The sequence below is a fragment of the Metarhizium robertsii genome, assembly GCF_000187425.2.
Source record: "Metarhizium robertsii ARSEF 23 chromosome Unknown MAA_Scf_3, whole genome shotgun sequence".
Taxonomy (NCBI): Eukaryota; Fungi; Ascomycota; class Sordariomycetes; order Hypocreales; family Clavicipitaceae; genus Metarhizium; species Metarhizium robertsii.
The window spans coordinates 3,153,772-3,169,068 of NW_011942171.1; the positions used below are offsets into that span (position 1 = coordinate 3,153,772).

General features: G+C 52.4%; 4 protein-coding genes across 4 annotated transcripts; 1 reads left to right on the forward strand and 3 right to left on the reverse strand.

The window, feature by feature from the left end:
• Positions 1 to 33: 33 nt before the first annotated feature.
• On the reverse strand, positions 34 to 2,525 carry MAA_03475 (DNA repair and recombination protein pif1; the record flags this gene model as incomplete). Its single annotated transcript, XM_007821473.1, has 2 exons — positions 34 to 1,358; positions 1,409 to 2,525. 2 exons carry the CDS (start codon positions 2,523 to 2,525, stop codon positions 34 to 36), a joined length of 2,442 nt encoding a protein of 813 aa, XP_007819664.1.
• Positions 2,526 to 7,767: 5,242 nt separating this feature from the next.
• On the forward strand, positions 7,768 to 10,158 carry MAA_03474 (uncharacterized protein; the record flags this gene model as incomplete). Its single annotated transcript, XM_007821472.1, has 1 exon — positions 7,768 to 10,158. One exon carries the CDS (start codon positions 7,768 to 7,770, stop codon positions 10,156 to 10,158), a length of 2,391 nt encoding a protein of 796 aa, XP_007819663.1.
• A 676-nt stretch (positions 10,159 to 10,834) lies between these two features.
• On the reverse strand, positions 10,835 to 13,401 carry MAA_03473 (Cullin; the record flags this gene model as incomplete). Its single annotated transcript, XM_007821471.2, has 2 exons — positions 10,835 to 10,892; positions 10,952 to 13,401. 2 exons carry the CDS (start codon positions 13,399 to 13,401, stop codon positions 10,835 to 10,837), a joined length of 2,508 nt encoding a protein of 835 aa, XP_007819662.2.
• A 966-nt stretch (positions 13,402 to 14,367) lies between these two features.
• On the reverse strand, positions 14,368 to 15,207 carry MAA_03472 (Killer toxin, Kp4; the record flags this gene model as incomplete). The annotated part of the gene is made up of 1 exon (XM_007821470.1): positions 14,368 to 15,207. The coding sequence occupies one exon, from the start codon at positions 15,205 to 15,207 to the stop codon at positions 14,368 to 14,370; it is 840 nt and encodes a 279-aa protein (XP_007819661.1).
• Between the last annotated feature and the right edge of the window lie 90 nt (positions 15,208 to 15,297).

The following is a 15,297-nucleotide window of genomic DNA, read 5'->3' on the forward strand; positions in this document are numbered from 1 at the left end:
TTATTTTTCGTCTCTCAGACCAAACACAATCCATCAATATCCATATGATGCCATTGCTTCTTCCTCGTCGTCCAAGTCTATATGTTCCCGTTCCTTTGCACTGCCAGCGTTGCCATTTGGTCGACTTGTTGTGCCTTTCCTACATGCAATAAATTCAGCGATCGACTGCGGCATTCTGGGGCCAAAGTCGTCCACCGAAGACAGCTTGCTATAAAATTCAACGACTCTTGGATGTGCCATTACTTTTGATCGCTCAAAACCCACCACGCGAAGTCCATGCTGGCTGGTAGCTCGACTCAGGGCTACATATGCCTGGCCCTTTTCAAACACTTTTCCAAGATTAACGGTCACTCGTTCCAGCGTTTGGCCTTGAGCCTTATGAATGGACAGCGCCCAAGCCAGGATAAGAGGCAACTGATTTCGTTTTGCTTGAATCTCACCGTTTGGTAGCTCGACTGTCCACTCCTCCGGCTGGCAGAGAATGACGCGCGGGACACCTCCCGTGGAGATGAATTGTACTACTGGATATTGTTGGCTGCTTGAGTCCGAACCAGAGTCACGGCTGAATGCTTGTAATTTTCGCCTAGCCTTGGCCATTGAGTCGCCCGGCATTTCATCATAGGCGTTGTTACCGCCCATTTCAAATGTCTTTTCGTCAGAAAACGCAATCACTTTGCCCAGTGATCCGTTCACCAAGGACTCATCCAAATTTTTGATGAGCATCACCTGGGCGCCAATTTTCAACTCGATAGCCTTCGGAGCCATCATGCTCATGAGTAGCTTGTCTCGAACCGCTGGGTCACCAGTGTCTAGGGCCTCGTACCGGTGAATTTTGCCTGGGAGCTCGCGGAGCCTCTTTTCGTTGGAGCCTTCAACCTGCGCACGTGTCGGATATAATTCAGCAAGATCCACACCATCTTCAAATTTGAGAGGCCTGGAGAGTGCCTTGAACGCCTGCACAGTGTGATCACTGATTTTGCCGATTCGCATTTCGTTGAGCATGCGAGCAAACTCCGGATCGCGCTGGCGGAAAACTTGCGTCAATCCAATTGTGTGGTCTATTGATGTGCTCCATGTTGCGGCATCAAAGGCGAATTTGGAATCGCGCTTATCTGCATCTGGAACCGGAGGGAGCTGGAAAAAATCTCCAGTAATGACCAGCTGTATCCCTCCCCAGGGGCGGCCGTTGTTACGGATTGTGCGCCCAACTTGGGAGAGTTTATCAAACAAGTCTCCATCAACCATGGATATCTCATCAATGATGAGGCATTTTGTCCGAAGCCATCGATTTTTGGCTTTGGGGTTTCTCCGAATCTTTTTGACTAGAGCCGGGGGTGCTTCTTTGCCCAAGCCGATGCCTACCAAAGGTTAATATGATGATCGTGACATGCGGTACAAGCCGTCTTACCAGCAAAGCTGTGAAGGGTTATGCCCCCAATGTTGCACGCGGCAAGACCGGTCGAGGCGGTGACCGCAACTCGCTCCGAGTCTCTCGCGTACTTTTTTTTCAACTCGCTGATAATGGCTCGCATAAGAACAGACTTTCCCGTACCAGCGGGACCAGTAAAGAAGACGCTTTGGTTTTGGTTCACCACCATGTCAACCACGTGTGCTTGTTCACTGCTAAGAGAAATGGCAACGGATTTGGATGCCTTTTCTTCAACATCATGCATGGTCTCTGGGACAACATCTTGTTCAAGGTCAGGGTTACGAGAGTTTCTGTGAGTTTTTAGTAGTTTCTTCTGTTCTTTTATGGCGCTAGCACTCGAATCCCAAAGAGCTTTCGTCTTTTGCGCTGGCGTTTTCAAACGGCCGTCGTGCTCTTCAGCTTCGGCATCCCTGCGGAAACTAGCAGGCAGAATCCTCTTCTTTGCCTTCTTTTGTATTGGAGGATCTATCATCTCGGCATCGCCAGATGACTCTCGCTTCAAGGGAGTTTGAGATGTGTTGGAGGTAGCCAATAATGCACGGTGCGGATCTGGCGGCAAAAAGTGCGATGCTGGCGAGGAGGACCACGGAATCTCTGTCTCCTTTTGAGCCGGCGTAGCTGGAGGAGGCAAATCTTGTATTGCAGGTGGTATCAGCTGCCGTGGTAGGGCCTGGGGCGCCTCAAAATCAAGGTCCAGGGCATCGTCGTCGCTGAAGTCTTCTTCCACAAAATAAACAGGCTCGTGCACCTTCTTCGCAGCGGGACAATCAGGTGCCGTGAGGTCGATACAGGCCGGTTCTGTTTTGAAAGAATCTGAGTGGGCCGAGTATAGCGAAGCTATTGAGCGGTTAGACGTGGCTGCTCGACCGGGACCATTTTGTGCCAGATTGACTGATCGATTGTCTAGTGCAGTCCTCGCCGACACAGATGCAGATGCAGCCGCAGAGCTACTCGATATTGGCTTCTTGAGCTGGTCTCGAATGTCGCCAATAGACGAACTGGGACTGCTTGACGGAAAGAGCTGCTTGGCCAAGGCTGGACGCGGCCGCGACGTCGGGGCAGCGTCCTGGAATTTCTGGGAAGCCCTGTTCAACATTGGCTTGGCCACGGTATGATAGGCGTGTGAGGGAATGTGAACATGGGCCAATTGGCTTGCTCCGTGCAGTACTCTGCGGGAGGTCGGCGAGGCACGTATAGGTAGACTCGTGATGCCAGTCGTCATAAACAGAGGGGGCAGAAGTCGCAGCGTGTTGGCAGGATATCGACATGAGCAGGGGAGGTGCAGAAGCTGTCACCGACTAACTGACCAAGGCCCAGGAATTGGGTCGAGAAGAGGTCTGGTGCGCTCGCAAACTCAGAGCATGCCGTAGATGACTGGAGCCGTGAAGGCGGGAACACTGAAGACAATGATGAGCGTGCAGATGCGGTTAGACACACCCATGTTGACGCGGGTGTTGGCGTGGGCACGCGTAATGTGGGTTGCACTTTACAGCAACGCGCGACTAGCTTTGGAAAGCAGTTGGTCGTGACTAACTACTACTGTACTGGCGATGTAGTCAATTGTATTTCAAGGAGTACTGAGTGGCATAAAGGCACTTATAAAGTACGAGGGAGGTACTTAATAAGTAGGTATCTAGAACAAAGGTGTGGATACCCCGTACATTTATTTTATGCATCGCCAATCTGTGATCCAACAAGTGTCTGATATGCTCTGCATGGATGCCCCTATTGCATCTCGACCTCTGACATCGTAGGGAGTAATTGACACGAAATTCCACCAGATACAACATGCGGTTCTGGATGCAACAAGGTCCCGGAAACTCGATTTTAAACCAAGTCGACGCATGATACATCCCGTCGGTCAGATAATGTGCAAGTGGTAGTCCACTCAAACGCCCGACTGATCATCGGACAAAAATATGTCAAAGTCTGACTGACCTTTGTCCTCACCCATGCTATACTGGCGCAGTTCGTACATGAACCCTTATTTCCAGAAGCACGCTTGATTCAACCATGGCCGCATCTAGCGTCAAGGCTGGATCTATCCGCGGCTTCGTTATTTCGACAACACTGACTTGATATTTTGTCATTTTAAACCATAGGTAACCCTATCAAGGCTCTCACTTGGTCCAGAAAGTCAGTTGTGCCATTTTATCTGGAAATGTGCGCTGGTTCCTTTACCGGTTGCCCTTGACGGTGATGAAAGTGAGTGAATACGAGCAAGACGCGGGGTCGTGATCAAGTTGACCTCATGGCTTCAAAATGGGCCAACATGGTATCTCTAGAAACACTTACCAGGAGAAGAAATACAGCCGTGTCTGACGAATCATCCAGAGGTCGATGGTTACAGAGCCCACCGGACGAGCACCGCAGACTCACCACCCCTGGACCTGTTCCAGCGAAGATGGCTTCATCTAGGCGACAAAATCTTTATACAGATGCCAAGAACTGAAAGCTCATGACAGACGTGGCCTTGCCATATTGTGTTTGAGCGGGCGGAGGGGTATTTCCCGTGGTAGACGACGACCATAGGAAAGACGATATCAGAGAAATGTACGCGCATATCTGGGCGTCGAAAGCAGCGGCCTACGTCATGTCCTTGATGCTGTTTATGAGAAGCAAATATCTGATGGCCCTGTAACCATATTATTTCCAAAGAACAGTGACGAGTCCACCAATATAAGGTGAGCATTGGATACGGCACCCAAGGCATTGAACGCAGATGCTACGCATGAAACGGCGTGCAGCATGGCACAAGACAAGTGGCGAGATGGCCGACGCAGACACAGCAAAGGACATGCCGCGTGACGGGTAAATGACGCAGTCATTGCTGAAACACGCAAAGACGAATAGCAAAATTCAGGTATTAATAACTGCTTACCGCCAGAAAAGAGCAACTCAAAAGCATGGTAGCAATATGCGGCCTTGAATGCCGTGAGATGAGGGCGCCTCTCGAACAGACGGCCCAAGTGCGTGTTTTCCAGTGGCGAATCTCTGCTGATTTGCCCGATATCAAGCAGCAATGCGTTGTCACGGAGGGCAGAAAAGTAAAAAAAAGACGAGAGAAATAATATAATCAACAGTAGCACTGATAAATACGCTCGGCAAGGTTCCGACCAGAGTCTCGTGGCTGAGACTTGCTTCTTGACCGCTGCAGCCGTGCATGGCCTGGGAGACCGGTGAACGAGACACGACGCCGACCAATGGCGAGAGACGCGCGCGACAAGGCAAATGGGCATCTTGATAGTCGTGAAGCTTCTCAGCGAGGGTGCATTCTTGGTACGTAGCACAGGACGGAGTTTTTGACGAGACATGGACATGAATGACGATTGGTTTGGCGAGGCGGGGGGTCGAGACACCGAGGCCAGACGCACAAAGGGATTGATTGACCTTGAATGGACCTTGGTGCATGTTCCAGAACAACATTGAAGGCGCAGACAAGGCAGGGCAGGGCATCGATGGATACATAAGGCTGCTTCCAGTCCGCTCGGGGTTGGCGACATGTGGACTGTGATGTCGGCACATGGGCAGTTGTGGTGCCAGGCGACGTAGGCGTGAATTATCGAGTGATGTCGAGTGATGTCAGGAGATCAATGCAACATTAAAGCGTCAAGTGAGGCAGGCGGCGCGAGAAGATGCAAGGCTCAACAGTGCCAACACACGAGACGAGGGTTCGTGGCTTGGGAGCTGAAGGACACCATCTGGACTCTGGTGGAGGAGGGGGTTCAGGTGCTGTAAGAATCATCATTGATGCCTTGGATGCAATTCAATGTTGGGGGTGCAAGAAAACGACCGTGTTGGCGTTGAGTGTTGGCCTGATGTCGTCTTGTGCCTTGCCTTGGGGTGTAACGGGCCAAGATTCAGAATGCTACCCTCCAAATACCAGTGACAGGAACTTGGGCTTATTTTTTTGGCCGTGCGGCTCCGTTCAAGGTCACATCAACGTTGCCTTGTTTCCTGGCACGACGACACACGCCTCACGGTGCTCGTCTCTGCAGGTCACCAGACGTCTTGCGACTAGTCTTTGGGGGCCCATTATATGTACGTACATATGTACGGAGTACGTATGTATATGTATATGTACGTATGAAGAGACAGAGTGGCACGCATGCCGGTTCAAGCCCGCATTTCAACAACACAGATGCGTCGAGTCGTACTTCATTTTCAACCGGGGGACTTCGACGTGTACGGAGGGCTGCTCCGGTTGCTACCCACGGGCTGTCTGGATCGTCCGGGGTGCCGGATTTCCCAAGCCTCAGTGTCAGACGTCTATCAGCAGCTTGCATGGAGAGACGAGGTCGCACGGCGTCGTGGGAACACAGAATACGGAGTACGGAGTACGGCGCTCGCTGTTTGCAGTTTATTTGCCATCTTGGCACAAAGTGGACAGCGAGGTTACACCCGTTTCCCCAGGACGACGCACGGCATTTTCACCAACAAGCTTTTTTTGTAACAAAAGGGGGAAAAAAGAATTGTACAAAGTGCCCTGCAGCATCGTCACATGGTCAAGCCATTTATTTTCGCTTCCGAAGCCAACATTCAACTCAAGCCGGTTGGTGGTTCATGCTGGCCGCCTCATTCTCCGACGTCCTGGTCAAGGCACAATGAGGCGTCAAAAGCAGCCATGCATCCACGACGGTTCGTCCAATGCACCCTTCCTTGCAAGGCAGCGACACGAACTGTATCCAAGACGTGACGTAAAACTGGACATGACGTTTTTTTTTTTTTTTCATTCCATATGAGACATGGCCTGCGAGACAATTTCTGCCAAGTTGGGCATGCCGACCCTGCGCCTTCAATGTTGCATCATGATGTTGCCCACCGAGTCGCCAGATACATCAATGCAAACGATGCGTCACTCAGCCGATCTCGAGAATATTGCATGGCGATCAACACAAGAGTGTTTGAGCCCCAGACAAAAAAAAAAAAAATCGTGCAACAATGGCCGCGCATACCAGAGACAGGGTGACAAACACATGGTTCTCGTGATTGGCGTTCAGACGCACAAAGGAAGGAAATGCAGTGCAACGGCTTTGGCATTTGTAACGCCACCATACCACGTTATATACGTTATTTTGGCTTTAGACCGCTCTTTCGAATCCCCTCGCCGCCGTCGTGACTTGCTCACGAAGCCATATTTTTGGTCTTTGGCGTGGCCATTGAGCCCGTTCACCGCGACTGCACTGCAACACCATCCCATCCCTTTTGGTCAACACACCTTCGGGCCCAAGGACCGACGGGCATTATTACACAATGGCTTACCATTGCAAATCTGCACGCTGATGACGCCAATGCCAGGACCAGCAAAGTGAAAAAAACAAATCGCCAGAAAAAGGCGTACCCATGTTCACTTGTCCGCTGACGTCGTTTGGGGTACGCCTCGTGCGTGGCCAATGATGACCGTGCCAGTGCACACCATTCAAGTAATAGTCGATCTTCATCTTCATCCTCCCAGCTCGCAGACGGAATTATTGGTGCGCTGGACCAAACAAATGGCGCTGGTTATCTGCACGCCGCCTCACCGCGACGAATCGTGGAGGTGGCGATGGCGGGCGCCGTGATGCACAGCCGGTGGTTGCCTGCGCCAGATGCATTGTTTCGGTGACGCTGACAATGTCATCAAATAAATACACAGATCGACTGTGCTGAGACACTGAGACATTTTTCTGTATAGAATTAAAATCGCTCTTGTGTCTTTTTTTCCCTGCTTTCTGCTCCGTAGCAAAGGTGGCGCGCTGAGATGCATCGTGTAAGCCGAATCGCCGAAATAGGAAATTGAACACACGCGGCCTTGCTTTCACATCCAGCGCTGGCGTATTGACCAAGCCCTTTTTTCTTCCCATCTCCGCAGCTTTTGTCCAACGAGGCTATGTGAGAAATTGCTCAGCCGCCTGCATCCTACACCGAGCGAATGTAGCCATTGTGTTGCACATAGGCACACTTGACACTTGGTATTCTCGTCACCACCATCTTTGACAGCTTTGCCATGCCGAGCTCAACCTGCCGACTCCCCTGTTTGGCCAAATGCAGCCGCCTCACTTGGTCCGCCGGGCCACCCTTTTTGATGGTACACACTGTCGGCATTTGATAGAGGCTCTGCTGCCTCTCTGCGTAGGAACCCCCTTGGTTCTTATACTTGATGCCTGGCTTGCTTGATTCACGTCGCTGCTCAACTTACACCAGCAACCACCAACAGAGAAAGCAACAACAGTCTGGCATCTAAACCTCCCTTTTCAAAACAACTTGACAGCAAATCTTCCCCACAACGCCAAAACTGTGAAACCTTGCCAAGTCAAAACATGGAATCGTTCCCTCGGGCGGGATTCCCCCAGACCAACATGGGAGGCGGCAACCGTCCTGTAAATGCGCCGAATCCCATTCCGCCGCCAGCAACAGCCGGCCCCCATGGAACCAACGCGGGAGGACAGTCGATGCCGAGTGCAATCCCTCGTTCTGCAGTTCGTCCTGGCATGGGGGGAGCAGGACCCATTCCCACGCAACAATATCCAATGCGTCAACAAGATCAATTTCCTCAACAACAGCAACAACAGCATCAATATCCCCAGATGCAGCAACAACCCGGCATGGGTCAGGTTCCTCTGCAAAACGTGAGCCAGGGCCAAGCCTATCAAGGCCAGCCCTCGCACTTCCAACAACGCCCAAACCAACAAGAACAACACATGAACCAACAGGCCCCACGCCACCGCAAACGCGAACCCTGGGACGGCGTCGTCGACCTCCGCAATGAAAATATGTTCGAGGATGACGCCCGCCACAAGCTCTCATCATACGTTGTCTGGCGTATGGAAAAGGCTCAACGCCCAAATGCGACGGATGAGCTGGGCTATCCATGTCTGCCAACCTGGGAATGCGCCACGCATAGAGAAGAAAGGGACATTTCCCAGCAAGCAGCAGCCCTCAGAGTGTATGAGCTTGATAGAGGGGGCGATAGAGTTATGCTTAAGAAGAAGAAACTGCCAGAGGTTGTGCAGCAACAGATTGAGCGTGCCCAGGAAAAATTACAAGATCGTGAGGACGACGACAGATATGAGTACCACTTGGCGCAGTTGGAGAGCAAGGTTACTCGGATTAACGAGAGTCATCCGTTGTATCATGTACATAGCTCGAGGTCAGAGAAGCACAGGAACGATAGACACCGCAATGAAGGACATCGTCGGAGCAGGGAGTACAGGAGTGACAAGGCGTATCAGGGCGACAAGAAGAAACAGGACAAGAAGTATGAGAGGGCAAGTGTGACGGCATACTTTGTACGAGTGCCCAAGAGAAACGAGGATGTGATTGAGATGCTGAAGGAGGAGCGAATGCCGAAGAGGCAGTCGTCCACTGCGAGGGGGCATGGGCAGCAGCATCACATGCCCATGGGCAACATGACGGATGCTTACACGGTGCAGCAGGAGCAGCCGAGAATGAACATGCCACCGGCGCAGCAGCACACGAATGCGAATCCAGCAATGCCACAACAGTTTCGACCAGCGACGCAACAGCAACAGCCGCAGCCGCAGCCGCAGCCGCAGCAGCAGCAACATCAACATCAACCTCAAACTCAACCTCAACCTCGCCCGCCGCAACATCCCCAACAGCAGCAATCGTCCCCATTCCGTCAACAACCACCACCACCTCCTCCTCCTCCTTCTTTCCCTCCCCAAGGCCAGCAATTTCCCCGGCCTCCAGCAGCACCACAGCCGCAAGTAAACCAGCAGCCACCGTCGAGGCCCATGCCGCCCCAAGTGCCGCCTCACATGCCACCCCAAATGCCACCGCAACAGCAGCAACACCCGCAACAACAACGGCCTTCACCACCCGTACCTCAAATCCCTAGGAATCTCAACAGGGCCCCGGTCCCAGGCCACCAAAGTCGCCCCAACACGCCTCACAACCCGCGGTCCTTCACACCCAACCGCGACATCCGACCTGGCGGCAAGCAGCGCGCCCACCAGGCCTACGCAAAATCCCCTCCCAGTTCACGCAGCTCCCGGGACTCCGTCACGTCCTTCGAGAGCGGCTACTCCTCCGACGAAGGGGGCTACACAACGCCCCAGTCGTCAGTCGCCTCTGGCAGCCGGCACCACCGCACCAGGCGCTCCCCGTCCAAGCCCCGTCACGGCCGTCGAGACCGCCCTGAGCACTTCGGTGTCGACTCCCCTCCGCAGAGGCAGCATTCCAAGCAACACAAGGACCACGCCATGCCGCCCTCGCCGCCGTCCACCTCGTCCTCTTCGCGGCAGCCCGCGTTCGAGTACTGCCAGAGGTGGTACCAGATGGGAAAGGAGGATGGCATGCAGCAGAGCCGCCCCGTGGTCGTGCAACCCCCTTCCCCGCGGGCCGTCCCCCCACACAGGGTGAGACAGGCTGTCCACCGGGAACAGCTGGACGACTTGGCCTACGATCTAGAGCAAGTGCGCATCGCGGACCATCTTCGCGGAGAACGAAACTACAAGAGGGACAGGGATCCCTATTACCACTCTGCAGAGGATGACTTCTATGGAGGGAAGAGATATCCGAGCAGAGCATCCCGACGGGATATCGTGGATGACGAATACGACGACGACTTTGGGGAACGACGGGGGACAAGATGTGCGAGCAGAATGTCCAGACGGGATATCGTGGACGATGTATATGAGGATGATGATCGGTGGGCGTCGCCGACGGCCAGGTACAATCCCATGATGTCGACAGGCGGCTATCGACCCACCACCCGGCCGTATTAATGAGCCTGATGTTTGGATTAGTGTATGGATAATTTGTCTTAGTGTGCTTGGAGGTTTTTAAAGTAATGTACGTGGATAAGATTGACTTGTATGGCCGACGGGCAAACCAGCAGAATTGCACCAGGGGCGGAGGCGTTCAATTTGTACCAAAGGAAACACGGCTCCTTGCTTAACTTGAATGATTAATGTTTCTCTATCAAGCACATCTCTTTCATTCCTCGTGATGCGTAGGTGGCCATGTCTGGGCTAGTCTTTGCAGCGACTGCCTTTGCAAGGTTGAGTGTTGTCGAAGCGAGCCAGTTCGTGCCTTTTTTTTTGTGTGTGTGTATGTGTGTGTGTTTCGACAGATACAACAAGCCTCTTCGGGACTGTGTCCAAATCGGCCAACTTGTAAGAGTAAAAGCGTTGCTCGCCGACCGTCATGACACCGTCACGCAGCCAGGGGGCACAGCAACACATTCGATTTTCGACGCATCCCGAGAAATGGCACTCTGTTTGCAAGCGATGGAGACACATCCCTCGGCTCGTTTTATTGACTTCCACTACACGATGAGATTGTTGAGCACGTCGCTATATTGCCGGCTACAGCTTAATATGGTGGGTAGTTCATAAATACATCACTCACAACACGCCTCGTACACGATTGACGCCCATTAACCTGCCCGAGTATCAGGAATTACGCCAAATAGGTATACGAATTATCCTCTCGCTCAAGATAATCCTTTTCGATAAGGCTGCTGCAGTTAGAATACCGTCACACAACCGACCACCAGGTCAAACGGGGAGAACATACCTCTCGATTTCCTTCTTGATGGAGGCGGGCTCGACACTTCCTCGCTTCTTGGTCAAATTAATGACCTCGGCGACGAGTTCGGCATGGCCCATAGACTTGCGGCTCTTCATGATTCGCACAATTGCGGCCTGCGTCTCGAAGCGTCGATCTTGGGCGATCCTCTCGTGAGTGGCTTTGTTCTCTTCCTTGGTCTCCTTGAGCTGAATCTGGTTAATCTTGACGCGATACTTGGGGTCGGAAAATGCTTGGTTGAACGTAAAAGTGTCGGTGGGTTTGACTTCTCGGCCTTTGGGGTGTTTGGTGATGACACGCGCTTTGCCACATGCGAGAGATTGCAGGGTTCGATCCAAGTCACCGCCTTGGAGGCCGGTCGCGGCGGATATTTGTTCGTAGGTGAAGAAGCCAGCCGTGGGCTCCTTGTTGAACATCATCAGGACGACGGCTTGAAAAGCCGACACGAGAAGTTCCTTGGTGCCCTTGGGGAAAGATGCCTTGATAGAACAGTGCGCAAGGGAGTGCTTCCATGTCAGCACTCTTCCTGTGTGTTTGCTCTTGTAATGTTTGTCGAATGTCTCGATTTGAGTGGCTACTTCGTCGGGTAAGTTGAGCCGCGTGTCAGGGTAAGTCGGCCAAGCTGAGGCAGACAAAATCATGACCGACAAGTCTATGGGAGCCTTCTGCTTCTGGGTCGTAATGCTCGACTGCCTGTACGATTCCATCTCATCCTTGGCAAGTTCCTGATCCTTGAACATTTGCTCCAAGTTATGTGTGAAATTTGATCCGCATTCGCTTCGCAGCTTTGTCAGCATGTTTCGCTCCGCATCTTGACTTGCACTACGGCCCATCAACAGACGTCGTGCCAGGTCCTTTTTATAGAAGGCCTCAAATGCATCCTTGCCTTCAATAAATCGGAAAAGCTCAAGTGCCTGGTCAAGCTGTCTGTCCAACTCGGCATCCTCATCTGCTGTGCTTGCCTGGCCTTCCCTCTCTGCCGCTGCTCGATCCTTGGCGTCGGACAATAACTCCTTGGGCAGAGCTTTCAATCCGCCTCGAAGCAGCATATCTATGTATTTGGCAGTCATTTCTCCAATCTTGGACGTGTTTGTATCCCAGCAGGACGCTATCTTGCGGTCGTTCATAAACTTGCCAAACGCCTCTCGCATGCCCCACAAGAAGTCTTCATCCTTTTTGAAGGCGTCCCTAATCATGAGGTCTAATGAGCGTCGAAGTTCCAACAGTCGCAGGACCATTTCATCCCCTCTCTCTTTATCTGATATGATGGCAGATCCGGTTTGTCGGATATATTCAGTCCAGGGATTCTTCATCTTCTTTTGAATGTCAGATAATCGTAATAGGTCATAGAGTCCCCTCATGGACTTGACGTCTCTATCGGATAACAGGTTTGACAAGCTGTCGCCATGTAGTAACTTTTCCGAGTATTGGTCGATGAGAATCTTGTGTGCTGAGTCCATGAGCTGCTTGACAGTGGCGCTGTCAAAGTTGTACGCCATACATCGGTGGTCTTCTCGGTTGAGAAGATTCTCGCATGCCGCAATATAGCCCTTGAGGCTGGACGCACTCCATGATTCGCCAAACTCTTCAAAATATGAGACAGACTGTTTCAGAAAGACGGGCTCGAACTGTTTTACGTAAACACCCAAAACGTATATCATGCGAATGGATTCCTTGAGAAGATTCGAGTCAAGTCTTTCGTCGCCTCGCCGGTCATACTCGATCATCTCGCACACTCCGGCAATAGCTTTTTCCCCAGGTGAACTGCCGTTGGTTTGCGATGACTGCGGAAATGCCATTCGTCTAAAATGGCTGATGGCCATGTCGTTGATGGATGGGAGTGACTCTCGAAGCAAGAACGTCCTGTCCAAGTAGCTAAACGTTGATCGGAGAGTGATTGTTTGAGCATTCCATACATTCCATTCTCCCCTTACACTTCGTAACATTTCGATATTCGACTGCCCGCCGGTACGTCTTATCCGTGGCAAGACTACCAATTGCAAATGACGATCGATGCGCTCCTTGAGCAAACGATAAACTTTTGCAGCGCCGCCCCTGCGACAGACATCCTCGACACCACGATACAACCGCTCCAAGGGTACTGCCGGTCTTCTATCATCAAAAATGGCTTCCAAGGCTTCCTCGAGATCCTTTTCTGTCCGCGCGTAGTATTCTTCTACCTGTGCCTCACGGCTAATGGGCGCTCGAAGGTTCTTGATGACAAGCTTCTTGGCTCCGCTATATGGCTGGAAAGCAGACGGCTTCTCGGTCAGGTCAATGATGTCTGGCATCTTGCCTCTCGCCCTGAGAGTCGCCATAGCGGGAGACTCGGTAACCCGAGCCCGCTTAGGGTTGGCTGACGATGCAGATGGAGATGTAGAGAGACGTTGCCGACGGCGGGATGAAGTTGAATCGGGCGTTCCGGATACGGATGGCATGGATCAAAGAGGCACAGTTCCGTCGGAAATGATCAGCGAAGGGAAAACGTATGGGCGATGTTGTGTATCGGGGTTTGTTATCGGAAGAAGCGCTGGGTGTTGGTGTTTCGTGGTACGAGTGAACCGAAAGTTGCTTCGACAGCACCGGGAAACGCACGTTTAACCCTTTTTGAGGTCGCTACGAGGACAAAAAATCAAATCGCCATACACAAGCGCGTGTGCAAGGGCAAAATTGAGGCAGTGGACTTGATGAGGCGGGGGAAGCTGCGTGAGCTGGATGATATGTCATCTTGGGAAGAGCCGAATTTCTGGCTTGCATGCAGCTCCATCAGCGATATCTGGAAGGAGTATCATAGATTGATCTGATTGGGCGATGGGGTGTGGCCGGGTGGGTGCCGACGTGACATGGGGCCGGGGATTGGCCAGCTGCTCGAGCTGGTGACGAGACGACACCCAGGCGATGTCTGGTCTGGCTGGACGTGGACGTGGACGGAGTTAAGGCACGGTGGCCACTGAAGAGTAGTGAGTTGTCGCTGGGGCAGTCTGGTTCTTGACGGAGTAATCGACGTGCGCTGAGTAACATTATGAACGTCGATGGGCAAACTGGCCAGCAATTCGACACTCATCTCCAGTTTGGTTCCATTTCCACCAGATGACCTCTTCCTCCCCGTTTCGACCACAAACCGTCAGAATCATCACGAGCACATATACCGACCGCATTTAAATGCTGACAAGAGAAACCCACAAATCTATTAGAAGACGCAAACATTGCCACGCCAACTCTAGTCTTCACAAAGCACCTACACGAATGCTCAATAGACATGGGACATGGCTCACACGATAGAGTCAGTCCATGGATACCAATCGAAAATATTTCAAATTTAAAACTACCTATTCATCCGGCGCACCCAGCATGGACCCCTTCACTCTCCAATTGCATCAATATACAATGTTCAAACTACGCCGCTAAGCAACAAAGTTGACAGTCAGCTGTCCATTGCCAACATTGTTACCAGGATCTGTAGGGATGCTACCACAGTTTTTGCACCCGTGGTCCCTCAGTTGATCCAAAAAGGCAACACTCTGCTGCTTGTTGAACGACCGGCCTCCAATGTTCTGATAAAACGCGCACAGCCGGCCCGTGACATGTGCCACACAGGCAATATGCTGCCCGTTGGTCCAGCTCCCGTCAGGACCGGCGGCAACAGCATCACGAACCTGCTCGAGCGTGCCAGCGGGACTATGGCCGATGCCGCCGACACCGCAGGTTGAGCTACCACGGCAGTTGATTCCAAGGGCGCGCGCAAGGATCGCAGTCGAATCGTCGGCCTTGGTGACGGGCTCGGGTTCTCGTGTCTCCTGACGAGCCTCTTCCCGTTTGGCAATTTTGTTGGCCATGTCCAGGCCACGACGAGCCGCGTTTGTCACCATATTAGCGGTAAGTTGTCCGTTCTTGACGTTGTTTCCCGGATCGGTAGGCACGCTGCCGCAAGCAGCACATCCGTGGTCAATGAGCTGCTGGACATAGCTGACCGTCTGGGCAACTGTCCACCTGCGCCCGTTGGTATTTTGGTAGAAGATGCAGAGGGAAGGATCTCCGATGGTGACCGAGGACTTGACGCAGGTGATGTGTTGACCGTCAGAGAACTGCTGGCCCTGGTCCATACCTCGGAGTTGGCCTAGGGCTTCGCCGAGGATGCCTTTGTTACTCGTGCAGAGACCGCTGCCCCGGCAGTTGATTCCAAGGGCAGACGAAGTTCCCACTAGAGCTGCAGCGAAGGCTAGAATTGCGCTGGTAGTGACCATTTTGGCTGTGTGAAGGGCGAGTCTGTATAGGCAAGGTTTGGGGGTGAAGACGGAAGTGAAGGAGGATGTGGTTGAATGTTCTGATGCTTA